The 26,626-nt window shown below is 44.6% G+C and overlaps 1 protein-coding gene across 1 annotated transcript; it reads right to left on the bottom strand.

Moving 5' to 3' along the window:
- Positions 1 to 275: 275 nt before the first annotated feature.
- Positions 276 to 26,520, bottom strand: tprn (taperin). The gene is made up of 4 exons (XM_028973239.1): positions 24,489 to 26,520; positions 3,555 to 3,759; positions 2,221 to 2,345; positions 276 to 2,064 (listed from the first exon to the last, which is right to left on the bottom strand). The coding sequence occupies exons 1-4, from the start codon at positions 26,337 to 26,339 to the stop codon at positions 2,002 to 2,004; spliced, it is 2,244 nt and encodes a 747-aa protein (XP_028829072.1). The 5' UTR covers positions 26,340 to 26,520; the 3' UTR covers positions 276 to 2,001.
- Positions 26,521 to 26,626: the final 106 nt, after the last annotated feature.

Raw genomic sequence — 26,626 nt, 5'->3', positions numbered from 1 at the left:
GCAGCTCGGTCATGATTGCATAAAACTGGAAACATAACACAGTCTTCTTGGTATGGAGGTGGTTTCTAATATCGAGCTCTTTGAAATGGAAATGAATTGTAAATATAGCATCAGGAAGAAAGGCGCATCCTCCTCCAGCGCTGTTGCAGAATTCCTCAGATCTCTGCACTTCACTGTGTCCTGGTTAAAACCTGCTTAGCTTTTCTCTCACTCACCTGTATGTGCCACTGTGTGTTTGCCACTGATTTTAAGTATTACATATAGTAAACAGTAGCTTTGTAACCCTCTTTTATTTAACCGTGTCAGTTTGAATGCTAATTTTTTTTTCAAGTATATTGACAAATTGGACAGTTAGCAGAGTTCGTTTTCCAGACAGTGTAGAGTCAAAGAATAAAAACAACATTAGAAAGAAATAAGAGGGCATGTGTCTGTACACAAGGACCGCTTCTTCTCCGGATCGGATTTCCCGCCTGCCTGCCAGTGTTACGCACCATCCCTGCTGGGATGCCACATGCTGAACTGGAGGCCTGTGTTTGAGGGCTAAGTATTCTAATCAGGAGGTTGTTGGATTTTTCTAATTTTTTTAATTAACTTCGTAACGGGACCCGCTTGTCATCAGGGCTCCACCCTTGACTAACCTCCACATGGAAACAACCTGACTGTCCAGACTGTGGAGGTCATATTATGTACAGCATGTAATCAGAGTAGGTGCAAAATAAAGCAAATACAATAATGGTGCAAAAATAAAAGAAACTATCTTTAAAACGCCAACCACCCGCTCACTCCCAAATGCATTTAAATGTAAAATCATGATCTAAAACATCTTCCCAAAAAGTAAAAATGATTCTCACTTTAGAGCTACTGTTTGATTTGTACATATGAAAAACAACAATAAAAGATGTAATAAATTACTATTATGAAAAAAAACAAAAACTTTTTTATAGAAACTATACATCAATACTGGTGAACATCAGAAAATAACGAAAATCACGTATTTGCTGATCACCACAGCAATCCTTTCACACACATCAGTTGGCAAGGCGTGTTTTAACAACATGTATAAAACCATGGACCATACATTCATAAGCTAATACACAGACACACACACACACACACACACATCTGAATTAATTTCCAATTGACTGACATAAAACTAATGTCAGGCCCAAGAAACCTGCTGATATGTGAACTGAATGTCAGTAAAGGTTTTCCTGCCTGTAAATCAGCATCACAATGAAATGATCAAGGCGGTCTGTGGAAGTCTGCATGGGTTCACACTTCAGATCTGTAATTACAGATTTCTTTAGCCCTTCCACATTAAACACCTTCTGTACTATGTAATTACAAGCAATGGTAACTTAAAGGAGCCAGAAGCATACTGTTGAGAGGGTGGTGGGGCATTTGAGAAGTCTAAACATGCATATAGATATATATATTAAAAAAATTCAACATATAAAAAAAGATCAAATTATTAGAATTGTGGCACCCTTTCACTACCAAAGTCATACATGTTCTTTATTATTATTACTGCTATTCTGTATCCACTACTCTTTTTCATAAACAGTGGTGTACATTCTGAGTTTGGGCATGGAGCCTTACCGGATGTGCACAGAATACTTCCTGCTCTTCAGGAATTTTTGGTCACTTACTCTTAATGAGGTGGTCTGACGAGAGCTCCTTTGGAAATGGAGACATTTACACACACGCACACAGAAGCTTAAAAGGCAGAGAGGCCAATGCTACAATGCTGAGTCAGCAGAGCCACGTTGAGAGGCGGGTTGTGCCCACGCTCCGGGGATGCCTGGCCGTTTGACTGCAGTTTGGCCCACCCTGCTTCTGAGGTGCTCACAGTCAGTCAGTGGTCATATGAAGGTCTCTGATAAGACAGCCCCGCTGCTGTGGTGCGACATGTTTTTTGTTTGTGTGTGTGTGTGTGTGTGTTTCTGGGCTGGTGTAAGTGAGCAGGCAGAGTTTGTTGGTCCCAGGCTGGTCCAGGGAAGATCAGAAGTAGAGTGCTGGCTCACTGCTGAAGTCTGAGAGGGTCGAGCTGTCTGCTGGCGTGAGCTGAAACAGCACAGTGTGATGGGTTACACTCAGACTGATTCAGTATGGCAACTTCACACCCTCTCAATGTTGAGCCTCTTCAATTTCATTTCACAATGTTAGGCCTGCCGTTTCTTAGAACACCATTTTTATTGCATAAAAACGAAAATCCCTCACCATGACATCTTGGGACATTTCTGCAGGTGGAGATCTTGGTCCTTGAATGAAAGCAGAATCGTCAAGTTTATGGTCCTGCCAGGCACTGAACTCCACAGAGTGCTTTGGAGTGTAACTGGACAGATCTGAGAACGAGACCAGAACTAGTAAAGATCTTCCCATTTCAAAATAAACCGCACCAAAGATATGGTCTTCAATCTGGGATAAGATGACACCCAGACACTCAGTTATGCAACTCCTGTCCACTAGAGGACTCCACTGCTACATTTTGGTGTGCAGAAAGGATCATGTCCCTATACTCACTTCTGCCATTTGACAAAGTTAATTTATTTGACTCTGCCCCTATCAGAAGGTTTTCTGTACATGGAAACTGACTATCAATTTAGGACTATGAAAGGAAAACTGGTCCATAATGTTTACAACCTGGTTAATTAAATGGTGGGGTTATTTTAATAATAAATAATAAAGTGAAGTGATTGTCACATGTGATACATCGCAGCACAGCACACAGTGCACACAGTGAAATTTGTCCTCTGCATTTAACCCATCACCCTGAGTGAGCAGTGGGCAGCCATGACCGGCGCCCGGGGAGCAGTGTGTGGGGACGGTGCTTTGCTCAGTGGCACCTTGGTGGATCGGGATTCGAACCGGCAACCTTCTGATTACGGGGCCGCTTCCTTAACCGCTAGGCCACCACTGCCCCAAGGGCCACATGTAGGACTGGCCCTACATCGGCAACAGAATCCATACAATTGGACGGATTAAATTGTGGGGCGTCCAAGTCGATGTCCAAATGTAGTTGCTTGTTTTAATCTTTAGCATGGACAATTAATATTTAATTAGGAATCTTTATTTCAGAAATCAAGATGACGGAATACATGAATAACTGAATTGTAAGAATGTCAGTAACTAATGATCGATTTCAGGTTAGGATATGTGGAGACTCTTCATAAAGGTATAATTCTAAAAATATAAATATATAATATAAATATAAGTAAATCTAAAGAAATGACATGAAAGGTTGGACAAGTTTTTCAGGAGCACAAAACTGGGATAAAATGAGATTCAGGGTATGACTCAGCATTTCCCCCTTTTCACATCCTGCTATCTTGTGCCACACATCCTGGTTCCATGTAGACACTGAATTCTGAATTTCTATAAAAATCAATGTGTAATTGCAGCCAATACAGGGCTGTTCAATGTAGTTTTCAAATGAAAACAATGGAAAATATTCACATGAAAGACATGAATTTCCCTTCTCTTCATTCATTCATTCATTCTCTCACATTTTCTCTCATTCTGTTCCTTTTCTTTACTGTGTTCCACCCTCTTACCAGAGCTGTTGGTGGTGGTGTGTGTTGGCGAGCTGGTGTAGCTCGGACGTGGAATCCGTATTGTTTCGGTCCCACCGCCTTGGACCTCCTCGTCCCTCTTTCCCTCATCGTCTTCTTCATCCTCCTCTCCGCTGTCCCAGACGCTGCTCTCTGAGGGGTACTCGAACGTACTGTGCAGGCTGGACTCGTTGAAGGAGATCTTGAGCTGTAGAAAAGCAGCACACATTATTAAAAAACTGTTTATTTCAACATTTCTTATTTTTATATAATAAATGCCACGCCCCGTTAATATTGTTGACGTTGGTGTTCTAACATGCAAATTTCACGAAATTTGACATGACTGATCGTAACCTTGCCCCGTGATCATTGTTATCACGTTAGCGTGCTAACATGCAAATTTATTTATTCATTTTTTTACATGTCCCAAACGTCATCAAGCTTGACATGACTCGTCCTGGCCTCTCCCTTTTAGCACTATTGATGCTAGCGTTTACATTGAACTTATTCCTCTGCTTTTTAAGAGAAAATGTAGCTTGTTTACAAACTACCCTTTGTTGGCATTTCAGAAGCATCTTGTTGAACAAGGTGTACCATTGCATTTATTTAAATAAACAATACTAAATGACATAATTTGAATGCATAAATAAAATCTTAATTTAAAACAAATGTAAGATGATTTGCAGTTTTCACTTATTTCATACCCGGAAAAATATTTGTAAATATTTGATTGAATCTTTCCTTGGGACAACACTGAACATATGAGACATAATAATAATAATAACTAGAAACCAAAATTCCATGGAAATTCTGATGGGCCTGTCCGGGCGTTGGTCGCAGCAGCAGGCGTGACCTCCAGAGCTGGTGTCAGCTGTAAGAGCAGGCGGTATAACTATAGTAGTCGATGGATTATGTGGTCATATAACTTTAGGTGATGTTTGGAACATGCTAATGCTAGCACGATGATGTCAAAAATGCTAACAGGGCGTGGCCAAGATGCATCACATAAAATTTGGTGACGTTTGGAGCAGGCTGAAAAATTAGCATGTCAATGCTAGTATGCTAACATCAAAAATGCTAACAGGGCGTGGCCAAGATGAGTCACGGTAAATTTGGTGATGTTTGGAGCATGTTAAAAAAAATTATCATGTTAGCCAAAGTGTAATAGGACCGGGCGTTCCCAATAAAGTGGCCGACAGACCGTGCGTTCCTAATGGGGCAGTGGTGGCCTAGCGGTTAAGGAAACGGCCCCATAATCAGAATGCTGGTTTGAATCCCGATCCGCCAAGATGCCACTGAGGTGCCACTGAGCAAAGCACCGTCCCCACACACTTCTCCCCGGGCGCCTGTCATGGCTGCCCACTGCTCACTAAGGGTGAAGCAGAAGACATTTTGTTGTGTGCACCGTGTGATGTGCTGTGTATCACAATGGCAATCACTTCACTTTCACTTCACTTTCACGGGCGTCCCTAATAAAGTGGCAGAGGGACCGGGTGTTGATTGAGCAGGCATCCTAATGAGTGGCTGCATTACATTTACATTTACAGCATTTATCAGACACCCTTATCCAGAGCGACTTACAATCAGTAGTTACAGGGACAGTCCCCCTGGAGCAATTTAGGGTTAAGTGTCTTGCTCAGGGACACAATGGTAGTAAGCGGGATTCAAACCCAGGTCTTCTGGTTCATAGGCGAGTGTGTTACCCACTAGGCTACTACCCCCCATCTAGGCTACCACTACCACCCATTAAGATTACATTGAATTACAGTGCTGTCGCTGCTGCTGTATCAGTACCCCTTGTAGGGCCCCCTTTGTTGGCAATGACACTGTAGCAGTACCACTTAAAAAAAAAAAAAAAAATTAAATGCTACCGATGCTAAAACTAGCATTCAATGCATTCCAGGGGAAATTACCCTGTTTGAGTATTAATCGCTCGGCCACGTCCACTCCGATCGCTTATAAAAGGAATAGCACAGCTCACACTGTGCCGAAAATAAGAGTAAAATAATAAATAAAGAATTTTTTTTGACACTTTTCGTTTTACTGTTTTTCCAAAAATGTGCGTGATCCGTAAATCAGACAGAGACTAACCATATGTCAAAACATCGGTCTTGACGAGACAACATCAAAATCATCTGTGAAATCATCTGGACACAAAGTCCAAAAAACATCTCACATCTCCTTCTAAATCCCAAGGTCACCTTACAGAATACAAATTGATAGAACTTACGTTATTTACACACATAAACAGAAGAGGTCTTAATCAAATTAATATTACAAAACATGCATCCCTCAAATTTAACCAAAAAACAGACATTAATATCTAACCGTCTGTCAACAAAAGAGAGTACACCCCCCGCAAAGTGAAAATGATTTAGTCCCCTGTGTCATATTTGTTTTCAGTGTGCCAAGGTAGGTTAAGGCTCCTCAAGCAGGAAATAGACATAAGACCTTAGCTCTGTTACAGTGCCATATCAGTAATGACTCTCTGAACAGCCATGTAATGGTAACTATTGTTATTGATGTTTAGTTCTGCCCTAACCAGGTTGTTTAGTTATTGTAAAGGACTTTGGGGAGTTATAAAAGTTTCTCGGGTGCTTGGGAAGGCCGGAGCTAAGAATGTACCATGGTAGCATTGAGCTAGATGGGGTTATAGGTAAAGATGTAAAATGCTTATTAGTTTATTACTTGATAAATGCACAAAGATAATTATTTTATTGTTTGTCTAATAAATGGGTGGGTCCAGGTCTTTAAATACTAGTTAAAGTATTACTAACAAAAGTACTAATTAAATAATAATTTTTAGTAAGAAGACTGAGAAGTGAGAAGAGAGGAGTTTTATTGGTGATTTTTAGAGGTTGACTTAGGTTTCATTATTTGTATTTAATGAAGTTTTTTTTAATATCATTTAATAAATTAAGTCTGCCTCCAATTGCCATCCAGATTGTGTTGTCTTCTCTGCCACCATTACAGATTTTCATGTCACCCTTAAAGGCACATCAAACTGATAGTTACTTGGTGCCAATCTATAATCATGAATACATATGTATGGTGACCAATAATCACCATTGAAATCATAGTATCCGTGTCTGTTAGAGATGTACAGTGGATGGATTGGATAGTAATAGCCACTTTCGTCAATGAAAACTTCATTGAATTTTTCTGCAAATTGCTTCATTTTTGAGAAAGCATTCTTGGCCACATTCTTAATAGTTTACTTCATTTTCCTAAAGAAGTTTCTTGGCTGTTGAATTCTTGTAGTTCCCAAAAGAGGAACAGATTGAAACTCTGTATTTTCAAAGGTCATTTTTATCCTAAATATTCTTTAGATCTGCTGTTTATATAGTTTACCCAAATAGTAACATTTGAAAAGAAGATACTAAAAACTAAAGAAGATCCTGATTAGATTAAATTAATAGCTGCATTGGTTTTCACTGCAACTTCTTTTCTCACCCGACTACACCTTTAATGTTTTCAGACTTCCAACCAAGACAAGTGCAAGAAACAGTGCAATCCACATCAATACTGACACCAAATGGAAAACAGGTAGCTGCCAATAGGTTTTATGGTTAAGCTTTCCTGATAAATCTGACTGAACTTCTGACTGAACTTAATTGGGAGCTGCAGGGTAAGGATGAACATATAATAGGGTCGGTGATGGCCCAGCGGTTAAGGAAGCGGCCCCGTAAGGTTGCCAGTTCGAATCCCAATTTATGCCACTGAGCGAAGCCGTCAAGATGCCACTGAGGTGCCACTGAGCAAAGCACCGTTCCCGGCGCCTGCTCCCCGGGCGCCTGTAATGGCTGCCCACTGCTCACTCAGGGTGATGGGTTAAATGCTGAGGACAAATTTCTCTGTGTGCACTGTTTGCTGTGCTGCTGTGTATCACAAGTGACAATCACTTCACTTTCATAATCAACATGGTCAGTTATGTGAAGGCCTTTACAAGCAACTTCAACTAATGGTTGGTTTGGAGGCTGCAACTTTTTTTTAAAAGGTTGCTCTGCAGCTGTTCATATTCATGTTGGAAAGTTTCAGGAAATCTTTTATGTTAGCCAGCAACTTGTCCAACTCAGGCAGCACTAATTATCTTACAGAGGAACAATTGGTTCTTAGTAACAAATTCCATGAAAGTGTGCAAAATTTATTTCAATGGTAAAATGGTCAGGAGCTCTTCTTTAGCACTTATTTCCCTCACATAGGCTTGTTTCTGGGCTCTGAGATAACAGCATGATCTCTGCTTTATTTTATAGCCTGTAAACAGTGCACCTGCAGACTGCACAAATGCTTCTTTAACAACGTCACAGTTCTTATATAAATAAATAAATAAATAAATAGATAGATAGATAAATAGATAAATAAAGTCCTGTTTTTAGCAAGAATCAGCTAAGTAAAAATTGACTACTGAACTGCTAATTGACTTTTTGGCTGCATTTGTCTGTTTTAGCAGTGAGGAACTCATTATCATAGCTTTTTGTAGAACCCTAACACACAGAGTTCACATGGTGCTTTGGTGACTTTGAAGCACATAATAGTTTCACAACCCATTTGATGTGGAAACTGTTCCTATACAGATTCAGTTGCAGTGTAAAGATCATGTTCGGCAAGGCAACTAAAGCACTGCATTGTGGGATATGTAGTTTGTGTGTTACTAGCGCTTCATATCTCCGGGCCATAATTGATAGATCTATATAAAGTGATCTAGCAGGATGTGTCCCATGGGCCGCAAGTTTGACACGCCTGTCTTAACACATTGTGGCCATTGTCCATTAGCATGCTAGCATTAACATGCAAATTTTTTAACATACCTAAACATCAAAAAAATTTTACAACACATCAGGGCCCCACCCCGTTAACATTTAACAATGTTAGAATGCTAGCATTAACATGCTATGTTTTCAACATGCCCCAAACGTATTGTTCTGTACTTTTAGAAATGACAACAAAGGAGTGCGGTCTCGGCGTGTCTTAAATCCAATCCTTTCTCTGTTTATTACCCTCAAACCATCGCACAGCGCCATCAGCAGTACAGGAATAGAACAAGACACAACACAAAACATCACCAAATTTGAGGTGACTCATCAGGCCCCCACCCTGTTAGCATTGTTGATGTTAGTGTTAGTGTGCTAACAAGCAAATTTTTTAAACATGTCCCAAACGTCATGAAATTTGATGCGAAATACTGTTTATTTCAACATTTCTTATTTTTAGATAATAAATGCCCCACCCGTTAACATTGTTGACATTAGAGTTTTAATATGCAATTTTTTTTTACGTCCCAAATGTCACCATATTTGACATGACTGATCGTAACCTTGCCCCGTTGTCATTGTTTCCACGATAGCGTGCTAACATGCTCATTTTTTATTCTTTTTATTTTTTTACACGTCCCAAACGTCACCAAGCTTGACATGACTCGTCCTGGCCTCTCCCTTTGAGCACTATTGATGCTAGCGTTTACATTGAACTTATTCCTCTGCTACCATGTCTCCCTCACAGGCACAAGAAACTATGGTAACGTAGTGCCAATCTATAATTAGCCATGTACACTTCATCAGAGCAATCATAGTATCTGAGATTAGACATATACAGTGGATAGTTTGGATGGTCATAGACATCTTCTTCAATGAACACATCGAGTTTTTCTGCAAATTGCTTCATTTTTGAGAAAGCCTTCTTGGCCACATTCTTAATAGTTTTCTTCATTTTCCTAAAGAATTTTCTTGGCTGTTGAATTCTTGTAGTTCCCAAAAGAGGAACAGATTGAAGCTCTGTATTTTCAAAGGTCATTTTTATCCTAAATATTCTTTAGATCTGCTGTTTATATAGTTTACCCAAATAGTAACATCTGAAAAGAATACGCTGAAAATAAAGAAGATACTAAAAACTAAAGAAGATCCTGATTAGATTAAATTAACTTACGTTAAATCACATTAGTCACAGAGTAGCCCACATAATAAAGCCACAAGTTATTCACACACACAAACAGAAGAGGTCAGAATCAAATTAATATTACAAAATTTGCATCCCTCAAAATTAACCAAAATACACAGACATTAATATCTAACCGTCTGTCAACAAAAGAGAGTACACCCCCCGCAAAGTGAAAATGATTTAGTCCTGTGTCATATTTGTGTTCAGTGGGTCAAGGCTGATAGGCCAAGGTAGGTTAGGGCTCCTCAAGCAGGAAATAGACATATGGCACTGTAACAGAGCTAAGGTGTTGTCAGTAATGACTCTCTGAACAGCCATGTAATGGTAACTATTGTTATTGATGTTTAGTTCTGCCCTAACCAGGTTGTTTAGTTATTGTAAAGGACTTTGGGGAGTTATAAAAGTTTCTCGGGTGCTTGGGAAGGCCGGAGCTAAGAATGTACCATGGTAGCATTGAGCTAGATGGGGTTATAGGTAAAGATGTAAAATGATTTTGCAATTCAAATGTTTTAAAATGCTTATTAGTTTATTACTTGATAAATGCACAAAGATAATTATTTTATTGTTTGTCTAATAAATGGGTGGGTCCAGGTCTTTAAATACTAGTTAAAGTATTACTAATAAAAGTACTAATTAAATAATAGTTTTTAGTAAGAAGACGGAGAAGTGAGGAGTTTTATTGGTGATTTTTAGAGGTTGACTTAGGTTTCGTTATTTGTATTTAATGACTTTTTTAAATATCATTTAATAAATTAAGTCTGCCTCCAATTGCCATCCAGTTTGTGTTGTCTTCTCTGCCACCATTACAGATTTTCATGTCTCCCTTACAGGCACAACAAACTAATAGTAACGTAGTGCCAATCTATAATCACCAATATATGTATGGTGACCAATAATCATCATAACAATCATAGTATCTGAGATTAGACATGTCCAGTCGATAGTTTCGATGGTCATAGACATCTTCTTCAATGAAAATATCATCGAGTTTTTCTGCAAATTGCTTCATTTTTGAGAAAGCCTTCTTGGCCACATTCTTAATAGTTTTCTTCATTTTCCTAAAGAAGTTTCTTGGCTGTTGAACTCTTGTAGTTCCCAAAAGTGTAACAGATTCAAACTCTGTCATTTTTATCTTAAAGATTCTTTAAATGTGCTGTTTAAATAGTAGTATTTGAAAAGAATATGCTGAAAATAAAGAAGATACTAAAAACTAAAGAAGATCCTGATTAGATTAAATTAATAGCTGCATTGGTTTTCACTGCAACTTCATTTTCTCTTCCACCCACTCACCCGACTACACCTTAAATGTTTTTTTCTTTTGTCCCTCCATCCTTCCATTGAGCCCATTCCTTTTACATAGCAATTGGGAGCTTCAGGGTAAGGATGAGCATATAATAGGGTCAGTGGTGGCCTAACGGTTAAGGAAGCGGCCCCGTAATCAGAAGGTTGCCGGTTCGAACCACGATCCACCAAGGTGCCACTGAGCACAGCACCGTCCCGACACACTGTTCCCCGGGCGCCTGTAATGGCTGCCCACTGCTCACTCAGGGTGATTGGTTAAATGCACAGGACAAATTTCACTGTGTGCACCGTTTGCTGTCCTACTGTGTATCATTTCACTTTCATAATCAACATGGTCAGTTATGTGAAGCAACTACAACTGAAAAGTGTGGAAATGAAATTGTGGAAAGGAATGAAAGTGTGGAAAATTTATTTCAATGGTAAAATGGTCAGGAGCTCTTCTCTAGCACTTATTTACCTCACATAGGCTTGTTTCGGGGCTCTGAGATAACAGCATGTCCATGCATGATCTCTGCTTTATTTTAAAGTCAGTAAACAGTGCACCTGCAGACTGCACAAATGCTTCTTTAACAACGTCACAGTTCTTATATAAATAAATAAAAAGTCCTGTTGTTAACAAGAATCAGCTAAGTAAAAATTGACTACTGAACTGCTAATTGACTTTTTGGTTGCATTTGTCTGTTTTAGCAGTGAGGAACTCATTATCATAGCTTTTTGTAGAACCCTAACACACAGAGTTCACATGGTGCTTTGGTGACTTTGAAGCACATAATAGTTTCACAACCCATTTGATGTAGATGTGGAAACTGTTCCTATACAGATTCAGTTGCAGTGTAAAGATCATGTTAAAGGCAATTAAAGCACTGCATTGTGGGATATGTAGTTTTTGTGTTACTAGCGCTTCATATCTCCATAATAATAGATCTATATAAAGTGATCTAGCAGGATGTCCCCCATGGGCCGCAAGTTTGACACGCCTGTCTTAACACATTGTGGCCATGTCCATTAGCATGCTAGCATTAACATGCTAATTTTTTAACATACCTAAACATCAAAAAAAAATTTACAACACATCAGGGCCCCACCCCGTTAACATTTAACAATGTTAGAATGCTAGCATTAACATGCTATGTTTTCACCATGCCCCAAACGTATTGTTCTGTACTTTTAGAAATGACAACAAAGGAGTGCGGTCTCGGCGTGTCTTAAATCCAATCCTTTCTCTGTTTATTACCCTCAAACCTCTCCATCGCACAGCGCCATCAGCAGTACAGGAATAGAACAAGACACAACACAAAACATCACCAAATTTGAGGTGACGCATCAGGCCCCCACCCTGTTAGCATTGTTGATGAAAGTGAAATTGAAAGTGAAGTGATTTGTCCTCTGCATTTAACCCATCACCCTGAGTGAGCAGTGGGCAGCCATGACAGGCGCCCGTGGAGCAGTGTGTGGGGACGGTGCTTTGCTCTGCTTCCTTAACCACTAGGCCACCACTGCCCCATGTTAGTGTTAGTGTTAATGTTAGTGTGCTAACATGCAAATTATTTAACATGTCCCAAATGTCAGGAAATTTGACGCAAAATACTGTTTATTTCAGCATTTCTTATTTTTATATAATAAATGCCCCGCCCCGTTAACATTGTTGACGTTAGTGTTCTAACATGCAAATTTTTTTGCATGTCCCAAACGTCACCAACCTTGACATGACTCGTCCTGGCCTCTCCCTTTTACATTGAACTTATTCCTCTGCTTTTTAAGCCAATCCTTCCTCTGAGAGTAATAAACAAATCTCTCCATCGCTCAGCAGTACAGGGACAGAACAAGACACAACACCAATCACCACCAAATCAGGCTCCTGCCCTGTTAGCATTGTTGTTGTTAGTGTGCTAACATGCTAATTTTTTAACATGCCCCAAACGTCATGAAATTTGATGTGATGCCCTGTTAGAAATGATCACGTTAGCATTTGCGTTGAATTTTTTTCTCCGCTTTTCAAGCCAAAATTTAGTTTGTTCATAAACGACCCTTTCTAGTTGAGTTTGCTTTACCAATAAGTCTCAGTGAGGCTTATTGGTAAAGCATTACAAGATAAAGCATATAATTTCACTTCTAATGGAGATGTAATCTAGGAAAAACACTCACAGGGCAGACGACCAGCATGGGCTGAGTGTGAAAAGATATCACAAATTATTACAAAAATTATTACAAATACCCTAAGAAGAGGTATGAAACATAGGAAGAACAGCAGTGAGGATTCTACACAGCACTCAACAACAGCATGCCACGATTAAGCTATTAATTAAAAATTGGGTTATTAAAGTATTAGTGAAAGCCTTCAGGGAAGACAGTGAACTTTCATTAAAAGGCAGATGCCAGGACTCAGAAATCCTTTCCTCACCCTCACAGACTGGTCTAATTAGAGGTGTGAACCTTCACTGGTCTCACGATTTGATTTGATTCTATTACGATTAGCAGTGCCTTGATATTGATGCATAGCGATGCATCCCAGACATTTTCTACATGGTCACATGAGGTTTCCAAATACCAGAGTTACGGTCTCGTGTGCCTGTGTGGGCGCTCTTTGTATTATTCCATTTTGTATTACATAAAAGCAGTAATATTTGGTACGTGTAATGTCCAAATTGGTCACGTGAAAATACATGCAGTGTAAAACTCCTACCCGGAGTGGCGCTGTTCCCAGATCAGGCTGAAATTGAATTCCACGTAATCATGATATTATTGATTATGTTCTCCACTGCATCGATGCAGAATCGTCCACGTCTGCATTTCAATGCATCGATTATACGATTCATTTTAACACCCCTACGATGCAATATCGCCCACGTCTGCATCGCGATGCATCGATTATTTTTATTTAATTTCAACACCCCTAGGTCTAATATGGGCAAACTTCATTAATGAAACACGGTCTTTTGTGTTTGCGGTCACAAGTGCAGACCTGTTTATTTCTCCATCACCTCCCCCCAAAGAATCCCATGTTCCATCATTGAGGTTTTGGAGAGGGCCTCTAGATCAAAGCTGTAATGCAGCGGGCAGCCATTGTGGGGAGAATGATCATGGTGGGTTTTGTCCTGGTTTTGCAATCAGGCCCCAAATGTCTTACAAAAGGGGCCTCATTACTTAAGAACCTCCCGTGTAAACGACAGGAGCATTGTGAATTTATACACAATGCAGATTTGCAATACTGCAGATTTTTCCATACCCACTCTCTAATTTTCCACGCACTGTACTCTATCAAAATGTAAATTAGAATTCAGTTTGTAGCTAAATTAAATTTTGGCCCTGGCGGACCAATCTTACAATAAGTCGGACCAGTTGACATTTAATGGTTACAAAAACTGATGTTTACAATCCAATATTTTCAACAAATATGAAAAAGATATTATTTATTTGTTTTCTATTATTTACTATCATCAAATGAAAGCAATATGAAAGTTTGTAATACAGAATTTAACCCTTTTAAAATAAAACTGAACTATATGGATACAAAACACTGCCAGTGCGGTACCGTTGAGCAATGTACATCCCCAAAGACTTCTCACTTTCACTTTAAAAAAAATTATGAAAGCATGTCATTAACCCATATAAGAACTACACTGATTTAAGCATGCATTCTGTTTGGAGTAATGCCTATACAACAACAAAAAAAAATGAACTTGACCAACAAAAAGTAAAAAATCATATTATTGGTTGAAAAAAATTCTTGGTTAAAGTTGAACAGAATAGAGTTTCCTTATTGCTCCAATTGATCATATCTTCTATAAGGCAATACAACAGGAGCAGAGTCATTCAGATTTTATGATAATAATAAACTTAGTAATTTATAATTTTATATTTCCTTATTCAGTTATTAGTTTTCAAAACAAAATTATTCAAGTGCCAAGCAGGAAATATCCATGTTGGTGTATCTTGAATTCTGAAATGAAACGTACACACAGTCACACATGAATACATCTTAAGGGGGGAAAAGAAAAGAAAAAAAACGGTTTTAGTCACCCAAAAATATCTTATATCAATAAAAATGTGATCTGATATGTAGACCACATCCATTTTTCAATACTGTGAAATTGCATGTATGCAAATGAAATTCAAACCATTCGATTTTATAATTTTTTGCTATTTTCGTTATGGACTGCACACTGTAGCCCAGAACCCACATACACTGCCCTGGATTTAAATAAGCAAATAGCCATTGACAAGTCCACACTGATTGTCCATGTCCCACAGGAGACAAAGCCCATCATAAGGGTCTAACCTTCTCATGGCCACACCCACCACACAAAGGCTGCAGTGGAAGCAGTGCATCTGAAACATAAGCCTTATGCCAAAAGAGCAGGGTGTTCCTTTCATCACCCTGTCTGCCCTGCATCTCCTAACATCCATAGGCTGATTGTAGACTCGGCCATTTCTGCAGTTATAACAGATGACTACTGGAGTTTAGGTGCAATAGTTGTTAAACATAGTGCTTCCATCTTACTCATGTTTCTACAAATTCATTCCTTTGCAAACAGAGACAAACAGGTTCTAATTATGAGAACAGTCACTCTCCCATGCCTGACGCAAAAATGTCACTATCTGCACTGACATTCCATCCAGGGTCTGGGAGTGTGACATTTACTCACAATGGGATACATGGTTTATTGGTTCCTATTATAGCTTCCTTAGAGAATACCAACACCGGCTTTTGAAACGGACAAAAGAGGGTTATGCTTATGACTAAAGTCAACTTAAATTTCAACTAAAACAGTAATTATGTAAATCAGCATGCTATAATAAAAAACACATTTAACATCAGCAAATACTGTGGTAATCTATGTAAGAATGTAATATAAATATTTCTAATAAAGTTTATGATATAGACCTTTGTACTTCAAATTAATAAAGCAATAATTCTCTCAAAGTCATACTATTTCATTGCACTGTGTGATTATTCCACAATCTGCTATTAAATTACTGCTGTGCAATGTTAGTCTTTCATCATTTTTCAATCAAAATAAAAATGTAAAAAAAAAATCAGACAGCAATTTAAAGATATTTTTTCCCTCCCAGTATTTCTCTCAGACAATATAATTACAAGGTCAGCACTATATGAGTCATATGCAACATATTACATTTACTCACATTATTGTAGTTGAGTAGTTTTTAATCTGTAATTAATTTGAGTAATTTGTAATTTTTAAGTTGTGATGAACGGTGGTTTCCTTCAAACGTGACACCTGGCATTCAAAGACCAGAGAGTTTAGTTTCTCATGGTCCTTCAGGTGGCATGAGACAAGTAACCATCCTGTTCTTGGCCACCTCCCTGACTAAGGCCCTTCTTCCCCGGTCACTTGGTTTCGATGGCCAGCCAGCTCTAGGTAGAGTCCTGGTGGTTTTGAACATCTTCCACATATGGATGATTGAGGCCACTGTGCTCATTGGAACCTTCAAAGCAGCAGAAATTTTTTTGTAACCTTCCCCAGGTTTGTGCCTCAAGAGAATCCCATCTCAGAGGCCTACAGGCAATTCCTTTGACTTCTTGCTTAGTTTGTAAGCTCTGACATGAACTGTCCACTGTGGGACTGGCGTGGGCCTTTCCAAATCATGTAAAATCATTTTTTTCCCTCCACAACTCCAACTAAGCTGCAGAAACATCTCGACTTATGTACATGTGCATTCTCTGTGTTTTATTTAAAAAAAAAAAATTGTATTTATTTAAATTTTTATATCTGCAGTCAGTATGCTCATTTGTCAGTAAAGACAACTGACATTTATGTTTGTTATAGAAATTAGCAAAATGTGCTTTTTGTTCTAAGGAATTATTGATTTGATTTGAAAGGAATTATTGAACATTTTCATAGTTTTGGTTGCTTTCTCTTTTTTATTATAATGTTTGAGTTGTACTATACAATTCAGAATTTGGTACTTTTGTGGCCAACTGTGCTTAAAAATGTTTTATGGGGTGGTCTGAAAATTAGTTTAATAAAGACAACTACTGCTGTATTGGACTTATGACTAGTCCTTTTTTTCCATCAAGCAATTTAAAGTAATTAAGTACACTTTTACTTGAGTAGAATTTAAGCAAAGTAAAGATATGAGTGCTGAAAGACTGCAGATCAACTGGCTGGAACTTTCACCATGATTTTCAACCAGTCCCTGTCACAGGCCCCACCCTGCCTCAAGTCCTCCACCATTGTTCCAATGCCAAAACCACGAACAGTCTGAATGACTACCGCCCAGTGGCACTCACACCTGTCCTCATGAAGTGCCTTGAGAGGCACTCATATCGCCTGCCTGCCAGCAGACCTGGACGCTCTTCAGTATGCCTACAAAGCAAAGAGACGCTGCACTGACCCACCTGGAGCAGGAGGGGAGCTCTGCTACCACCCTCCCACAACTCATTCAATCCCATCCCAACTGGCAGATCTGGGACTTCAATCACTCACACCTGCAGCTGGATACTGGACTTTCTGACCGGTCGCAGGGGGTCAGGCTGGGTTTCCACACCTCCATTGCAGCCAGACTCAGCACTGGGTCACTGCAGGGGGTGCGTGTTCAGCCCCCTCCTCAATACCCTCTACACATATGACAGTGTCACACCCCAAATTCGCGGATGACACGACAGTGGTTGGGACTCATCTCGGACAAGGAAGGTGAGCTGGCATACAGGGAGAAGGTTGAGCGACTGTCAGAGTTGTGCAGAGTCAACAAACGGTTCCTAATCACCACAAAAACAAAAGAGCTTGTTGTGGACTACAGGAAAAATTAAAAATTGACAGCCAGCCACTCATCATCAGATGGGCCTCCGTGTTCAGGTTCCTGGGCTTTGAGCTGGAGGATGACCTGACCTGGAGCTGCTGAAGGAAAACAGCTCCCCAAAAATGTGCTCATCGCCTTTTACCGCTGCTCCATGGAAAGTGCACTTACATACGGACTGTGCGTGTGCTTCCTCAGAAAGGAAGGCGCTCCACAGGGTCATTAGGTCAGCAGAAAAAACAATTGGCCGCCCTCTCCCCACCCTGGAACAAATTTACACCTCACAACGCCGCAAAAAGTACTCATTACACACCGGTCATTGCCACTTCCAGCTTTAGCCATCAGCAATTAAAACCAGGACAAAAATCACCTTAAAACAGCTTTTATCCAAAAGCAATCCAGACTCTAAATTCAAAGTTAACTTAGCTATACCATATCACAATGTGCAGTAATGTGCAATACCTCCAAAACATGCGACATCTTCAATAGACTGTAAAAATACAGTGCAAATTGTATTTCGGTATATTTTTTGCAGTTCGATTTTTTTTTTACCAGTGTAATATGAATATATTATGTGTACTACTATTTTTCGGTCTTTAACGACATGCCTCACACAGAGTCGACTGCACCTTAAATTTCGTTGTTCCTTGAGAAGTGACAATTACAATAAGGATTTATCTCTAATCTCTATCACTCTGCGATATGGTGTGATTGAGTTGCGGCACACTTTTGTACATAAAAACACTGGTGAAATGTTGAACTGTTTTATAAAAAACTATTTATTAGAACAACCTATAACCCTATAAATCTAGAGGACAAACCCCTAGGGGGGGAAAAATTAAAAAAAGTTAATGGAAGTGTGTAAGCCAGTCTAGGCAGTTAAGAAATTCCCACCTTACAAAATCACTTGGCCGATCACAACAGCCGAGCATTAAGCAGCCTACTGGGCGCTTGGTATAATTCTTCAGTGGCATTTTCTCGCCTCTGAAGGCGTTTCAGGTGATTTCATTTAACCGGGCCACTCCGTGCCGAAAAGCCTCGGGTTGGCTCTAAGCCCCCATGGCCGTGCCAAGGCTGCAGATCAATAAACGGAAAAAGGCCTGTGGATTACTCCTCCTCCGCTGGAAAGAGAGTCCATTTCCTCCGGCCCCTCCTATCCTGTGCCGGACGCTCCTGGCCCATCCAGGCTCCTGCATTACTGATGCTACTCTCGCTCTCTCTCTCTCTCTCTCACACACACACACACACACACCTTCCAAGGTGAGGCTACGGCAGCCCGATTCAAGACACACCCGCCGCAGGATGTCAGAGCCCATCAGTCCCGCAACAATGGAAGATGACTCAGGGTGCAGAGAGGATAAACAGGCTAAATTTAGACATTGTAATGCATCACATCGGGACCTTTGTCACTGCTGTCTCGGTAGCGGTGCCAAGACACACCTCCGTGACAAAAGTGTGAGAGAGGCTGCTGCAAAATAAAAAAAAAAAAAATTCTGGGCGTGTAAATAATATGAGAGAATAAACAGGACAAGGGCAGTGTGCCAGAGAGACCGTTTTCTGGGACGTGTAGATGCCCCCGTCCCAGTTTGGCTCGGGCGGAGACAGTGTGTGCGCATGCAGCACAGAACTGAGAGGGAAGGAGCAGGCGGGAGGATGAAGTGGGGTAGGGTGGTGCGGGGGTGGCCTGATGAATTATGTCCACTGGCTGGCGATGGCTGCATGGCGGAAGTTGGCAAGCAAGCACTGAGGACTTGAGGTCAGTCCGAGGCAAAGGGCTCTTTCTTTTCATTCAAACGGTGTGTGTGTGTGTGTGTGTGTGTGTGTGTGTGTGTGCGCTTTAAAGGGGGATAGGAGTGGGATGGGGGGGGGGTAACAATGAAGCTCATTAATGCTGCATGTTGAGATACGGGACGGCTTGGCCAGATGTCTGATTAAACCTAATCTGCCGTCAGGCCGTTTAATAGTTTAATATTAGAAACACTTTGCAGCGTGAAGCCTAACCCTCTGTTCCTCTCTCACACGTGCACATCTTTAATTAAACGTGCCATTTTCAAATGTACCAACAAGCTTTTTTTTCCCCCCACACTCTCTTACCCAAAAAGCATCCCTTCAACCAACAGCCATTTTTTTTTTTTCTGTTTCGTCCTGCTATAGTCAGCTATAGGACAGCTCCGTGAAATTCACACACACTAATTTAAAACGCCGCTGTGTTTCTATCCCACAGTAAAGCTGTAACTCGGTACGCGAATACTGACATGAACACTCTGTGGCCCGATGAACTCTGGTGAATCCCGCACTGATTTGGAGTATTGCGAGTTCCTTTGTATTCAGTTTGAATGCAGCGTGACTGGTGTGTAAAGTCACAGCACATCCCGTTAATTATTAGGCAGCGAAATGGCAGTCTGCCTTTTAGAGCAGCGTGGTAGTAGCCTAGTGGGTAACTCACCAGAAGACCCAGGTTCAAATCCCACTTACTACCATCGTTGCTCCGGGGGGGGGGGGGCTGTCCCTGTAACTACTGATGGAGATAGTGGAGATAGTGTTAGATAGGGTACCAGGTCACTATTGCACTAGTGTACCACCATAACATAACGTTCTGTACCAGTTGCACAATGCCATCGTCTGCCGCTCTTTCTGGTACTTCCCTCCGAGCTACTGAACCAAGCGCCCGGACCACCTCCAGAGTCCAGTGATGAGACCACCAGAGAGATGCCAGTGTGGACGTAGACTACTGGTCCCACCACGACCCCGGGTCCTGACACTGGGCATCATTGGCATGGACAATCCCAGAAATAATGTTAACTCAGTGTTAACAGTAAACCTGCCGTGATGCCCACTGCATGTTCTAGCTACCCTGGAAGGGGATCATTCTCAGAATCACTCCTTCCTCCATGCGAGTTTTGTTCTAGGGAGTTGTTCCTTGTGTCCACAGAGGGTCTAAGTCATCTGTAGTGGTTTGTTCGGCCCACTGAGACATACTGCTTGTGATTTTGGGCTTTACAAAATGAAATTGTTGTTGATGAAGTGGTGTGTTTAATTTGTGTGTGTGTGTGTGTGTGTGTGTGTGTGTGTGTGTGTATATATATATATATATATCATTGTATTGTGTATAGTGGAAGATTAATGACAGGTCGATACTCACGCTCTCTGTCTGTCTGCTTTCATTCTCCTATCGTGAATGGAGGGACAGAGATGTGAGGTAACAGGTTCATCTGGAAAGTCTTTATCTGTGTGTGACTCACTGACTGCAGAGCAGCATCAGGGTGTGTGTGTGTGTGTGTGTGTGGGTGTGTTATTGTGAGTGTTATGCGTCGTGTTGCAGGAGTCTTCGGAATCAGTGCGGATTAGCAGCATTATGTGGAGGCTTAGGGGCGTAAGGTCGCCATGTTTGTTTGGAACACGTTTCAGTTTCATAATTCATAGTTTCGAAGCTTCATGAAGAAAGGACGCGAGGGTCTGGTGGAGGTGCAGACACGTGGCCAGAGAGCAGGCCAGAGAGAAAGAGCGGGAAGAGTCAGACAGGCGGAAAGACAGACATACATTTAAAGAAGCTAGAGAGAGAGAGAGAGAGAGAGAGAGAGAGAGAGAGAGAGACACTTCCTGATCCAGGAATCCTAAATGACAGGATAGAATGGCCACGGCCTCCTGTTGCTCGGCGACAGGCGCAACAGAAGGGAAAGCGCTGAGGGGAAGAGCGAGAAACGAGAGGAGCGGAGCTGCACTCTGTTACTGACACCCGTCCCGAGGAGACGCGGAGGGGAAACAGAAGCGGAGGAGGGACGGCGGGGGGGGAAGAGGCTCATCGCGCTCCGCCAGGGCCGGCATATGGAGCAGGACGCGGTTTAGCGTCGCGCGTTTACCCACCGCCAGACTCCGCCCGCCCGTCAACCGCAGCCAGAAATAAAACAGCGGACGTGATATTAATATCAGCGCGGCCGATCTTATCACAGCTACTTTGCGTATGCGGACCGCGCACGCTCGCTCGCACGCCCCTGCACTCTCTCTTTCGTATACGAGCCGTGAGGTGCGCGCTCACACACACACACACACACACACCAGGGGTCGGCGTGAATAAAACATGACAATGACAGTGGCGCTCTGCTGCCTGAATTCTAATTACACTCGCGCACGCGTCACACACTCACACACACACACACACACTCTCTCTCTCCGCAAAACCGGACAAAAAGCGGTGATGGTGTAAACCGTTACTCGTAGCGGCCCGTGCTCAGAGGCCACCGGACGGGTTTAAAACACAAGGTCACCCGGGGTCACGGTCACCTCCGTCCATCCAGCCACTCCATCCCCTCGCCGCCCGAGGTCGCCGGGACGGAGGGACTTGGGAGAAAAGGACGGAGGGAGGAGTGGAATCCCTCCATCTGATGAATAATTAAACCCGGCGGACTTTCACACCCGGGAACGCGTGAGAGGCGCTAACTCGCCCGCTGAGGCGCAGCTAATACTTAACTTTACGGCGGCGCAGACGTCAGTAGCCGGCCCCGTAAAAAAAAAAAAAGTGGTAATTCGTACTTTTAACGGGAAAGTTTGCTCAGGAGTGATATTGAGCGGTAGAGCAACTTGGTCATGTCATCGATTGGCAAAAGTAATTATGGGGGGGCATCAATATCACGGCACTCGATCTTCTCTAGACCTTTTCTTTTTTTCTTTTCCAAGACTTCCTTTACTTGAGACACAAATGGATTGGTCCAGGTCTCTGCGGAACGCCACCATGTTCGAGGTGAAGCGGCGGGACCACGCACACACCGCCGCCGCCACCGCCACCCGGAAAACAAACAGACAGCTGCATGACAGCGAGGGACCAAACAGCAAGCGCTTCCTGGTGACGCCTGAAGTCCACGCAGGCCCCGTTACAACATGACGATGTGGCGTCTCGGTCACGGGACCGAGAGCTGCAGCGCCCGAGCAGCGCTCTCCTCCTATCAGCACTTCATCAGCTTAACCCAATAAAACTAATTATGCACCGTATCAATTACAAGCGTCTACGAGGGGACGATGCCGCCGCCGCCGTCCTCCTGCAGCAGCGTCTAAAAATAGACAGACGCAAACAATGAGTCCCAACATCTGCTGCGGCCGCTCATTCACCAGTAAAAGAACGCAGGAGTCCAGACCTCGCCCGCGGGATCCGCACAAACGTATTTACATTTACAGCATTTACCAGACGCCCTTATCCAGAGCGACTTGCAGTCAGTAGTTACAGGGACGGTCCCCCCCTGGAGACACTCAGGGTTAAGTGTCTTGCTCAGGGACACAATGGTAATAAGTGGGGTTTGAACCTGGGTCTTCTGGTTCATAGGCGAGTGTGTTACCCACTAGGCTACTACCACCCCACTACCACGTATAGCACGCTCTGAATAATGCAGCTTGATGCATTATGCATTCTGCCGCGCGTCGTACGGGTCGTGCAGCGGGGCCGGCTCAGAGTCCGGCGGGGCCTTTCCTCGCAGGTCACAAGCAACGCTGCGAGGAGCAAAGGACAATCTCCCCCAGGCAGCAGGACGGGCGGGCGGGCGCGCGCCGCTGCGGAACGTAAATCTGCTGCCGCGGTAAGCAGCTTAGGGTTTCGGCTGCACCTCAGCCTCAAATCTCAGGAACTCTGTCAGACAAGCGGGCCCACAAACGCGAGGGGGGGGGGGCTAAGTATAGCGGGCCGCTTCGACGCGGCACAATCGCAGCACGGCGAAGCGCGAGAAGAGAAGAGAACATTCTCCCTGCGGCGAGGACGGAATTCTTGCCGCCCACGTACGTCCTTAAAAGGGCCTGCCAACCCATCAATCACTGGCCGCGGTGCCATCGCGCGCAGAGAGAGAGAGAGAGAGCAAGTTCCACACAAGTCGCCCCGGATGCTTGTGTAATTGGCGCGGCCCGGCCCTTCACTTGAAGCCTGGGCCGTGGCCGGGGTTTAAAAATACGAGAAAAACGCAGCCAAACGGAATGCAAAAACACGATGCACCCGCATGCTCTCGTGAGAGGTCAGTACAAGTCATCCTCGTGTGGGGAAGTATTACAACCATGCAGATTTGTTTCAGTGACGCCTGCCGTGGCATGAGATGGGGAGACGTGGCCTAAAATTCAACACTGCAGTACTTAAAAAGGAAAATCTACAAAATAAAATAAAGTTTACCAATCTCAGTGGGAACTGGGACTGAATACATGGTAAAATAACTTATGAAAAGGGCCGTGTGGCCCTTATCCAGAGCGACTTACAATCAGTAGTTACAGGGACAGTCCCCCCCTGGAGCAACTCAGGGTTAAGTGTCTTGCTCGGGGACACAAGTGGGATTTGAACCTGGGTCTTCTGGTTCATAGGTGTGTGTGTGTGTTACCCACTAAGTTTCTACCACCACTAGAACAAGTACATTAAGGTTCTGTGCACACCGCACAGCGCAGGAGCTGCCCGGTTGTAGCACAGGGTGCGATGGTGGAGGAGAAAGCGCCGGTCGTGGTTGGGGAAAGGAAAGGGAAACCCACCACGGCTAATGTTCCTGCATGAGCACCAGCCTTCACCATATTGCTCGCCGAGGAAGAAGTTCCCTCGAAACGGACAAGAGACTCGGGACTTTCCTTTCCCAAGCAAATAAGAGCCGACAACACTCGCCCTCCTTTACCTAAATTCAAAGCAGCTTGCCGTTCGCCCGGTCTCTGTACACACGTTAGGGAAATCCTGCTAATTCGGACACGGTCTTATTTGCCTCGCCACAGCCCAGGCCCAGTCCGGTGGGGACGGGTTTTGGGGGCTTTTTGCGCCTCGGCTCACAGGACTGAGTTTTTCCCGCCGCTCGCGGCTGTACAAGGTCAGGCCTCCTGAGCCAAATCGTCGAGATCGGGCGGCAGCGTGGTGAGACCGCCCCCGAGTAACGAGCTCGGACGCTTGACCAAATTTAACCCGATAGGTGCGAGGCCACGTTCCGGAAATCTCGTTACCTTTTTCCCCACGGAGCCGGTTTTGGAGAGGCAGGAGCGGCCCAAGGAGAGGTAGCCCCCGATCACCTCGATCTCCTCCACGGCGGGGTAGCGCTTCTTCAGCAGGGTGCCCAGCTGGGCGTAGGGGGCCTGAGAGGGCGCGGCGGCGGCGGGAGGGCCCGTGTCCTGAGGCTCCTGGGAGCCCGGCTGGGCCTCCTGCTTGCGTTTGGGCACCACGGTGAAGGTGTTGCTCCCCTTGCGCTGCACCACCGGACTGGGCCTGGGCTGTGGCGAGGGCTCCACCAGCACGTCGTCGATGTTGGTGACCGGCAGGTTTTCGGAGGTCGGGGGCTCCTCCTCGGGGGGCGGGGCGGCAGGATCTGGTGGAGGTTCTGGTTGGGGGTCTGCCTCTGTAGAGCTGGGGGAGGGTGGAGACCGTATTTCTGATTTGGCTACTCTGGACGCCCGGTCAGCCTCAAACCTCTTGGAAGTGGGGGGTGTCGGGGGAGGAATGACCGGGCTTGGCACTGTTGGAGAAGATGGGGTCTCTGGCACTGCAGGGACAGAAGGCGCAGCGCCGGGTGGAGAGGACACTGACTCCTGGACCAGCCGGGCTTTGGGGACAACCGTGAAGGAGTTGCGGGACTGCAGCCGCAGGTTGGCAAGGGCGCGAGCCTGGACGTCGTCTGCCGGCAGCTGGGAGGGGTCGGGCCGGGGCGCGGGCCGGATCTCGAAGCTTCCGGATGGGGAGGAATGGAGGGCCGAGCAGGAGGTCTCCACTGGCGAATCGGCACGAGCATGGTGTCTCTCGGGGGAGCATGGCACCTTTGGGGGTTTGGACGACCCATCTGTGCCGTCCCAGTCCCGCTCTCTCACGGGCTTGGACGGCGTGGACCTTTCGGCTTCTTCTCTGGGGTTGATGGTGATACTGCGTCCGCGGAAGGAAGACGTGTTTGGAGGGGCCGCTACGGAGGTGTGGTTACTCTCGGCGTCTGTCGCAGGAGCCTGCGGGCCTGGGATGTGCAGGGGTGACGTTGGGGACTTTGGCACCACATCCGGCTTCGGTGAGGGTCGGGGTCTCGGCCTGACACGGGTGCCCTCCAGATCGAGGAGGTTCTCCGTGCTGCGCGACTTGGGCTGCAGTTTGCCGTAGTTGCGGTCGAATTTCTGCAGCATGCGGCTCACCCGGCCCTGGCCGCCGGCGAGGTCGGTCAGCTCCGCGCCCGGCCGGCCCAGCGAGCTCAGGTTCTCCTCGCTCTTGCTCAGCGTCGAGTCGTAGATCACCACCTCCCTGGCCCGGATCTCGGTGACCGGGCTGCCCCTCCGGTCCAGCAGGTCGCCGAGGGAGCTGTACGCGCTCACGCCGTTCTGCTGCAGCCGCGACGCCTCCGGGAAGTAGTCCGGGTCCGACTCGATGATGATGATGTTCTCCGCCCGGATGGTGCGTATTCCCGGGACGCTGCCGTACAGCTCCAGGATGTGCTGCACGGGACGCGACGCGTTCTCGCGGTCCTGCCGCCTCTTGCGCTCCTTCTCCAGCTTGATGAAGGGGTTCTCCTGCAGCGGGCCCAGGCTCTCCTGCAGGACCAGGCTCTCCTGCGCGCCGCCGCCGCCGTCGTCGCCGCCGTGCTCGGCGGGATCTTTTGTCTTCGCCGGCGAGGACTCCGGTGACCGCCTGCCCGCGGGGGTGATGGTGTAGGTCCGGCCCGGGTCTTTGTTGTTCGAGCCGCTGCCCGCCGTCACCTCGCCGTTGACGGCTGCCGCGGGGCCGCCGCCTTTCGCCTTCCTCCGCTCGAGGATTTCCCGTTTCCAGGCCGGCATCATCTGGCTCTCTTGTTCCTGGTGAAGCACGCGAACGTCTCCGGCCGACATCGCGGAGAGACGGAAACAACACACACACACACACACTCACACACACACTCTCACACACACACAAAATCTAACCGAAACGTCCGGGAATAGAGACGACGCTCCAAACGCTGCAGCAGCAGCGCCGTCACACACACGAACACATCCTCCCGTCGCCTCCCGACTTCATTACGCTCATTACGTCCCTCCGTCTCGCTGATGCGGCCCCGCCCTCTGCACCTGCGAGCGCATGACGTCACCACGGCGTCGGTAGCGCTGCCCTCGAGCCGCCTCCTCATTGGTCGGATCGG

The sequence above is a fragment of the Denticeps clupeoides genome, chromosome 3 (assembly GCF_900700375.1).
Source record: "Denticeps clupeoides chromosome 3, fDenClu1.1, whole genome shotgun sequence".
In the NCBI taxonomy this organism is placed as follows: domain Eukaryota; kingdom Metazoa; phylum Chordata; class Actinopteri; order Clupeiformes; family Denticipitidae; genus Denticeps; species Denticeps clupeoides.
This window is presented reverse-complemented; position numbering and strand designations above follow the sequence as displayed.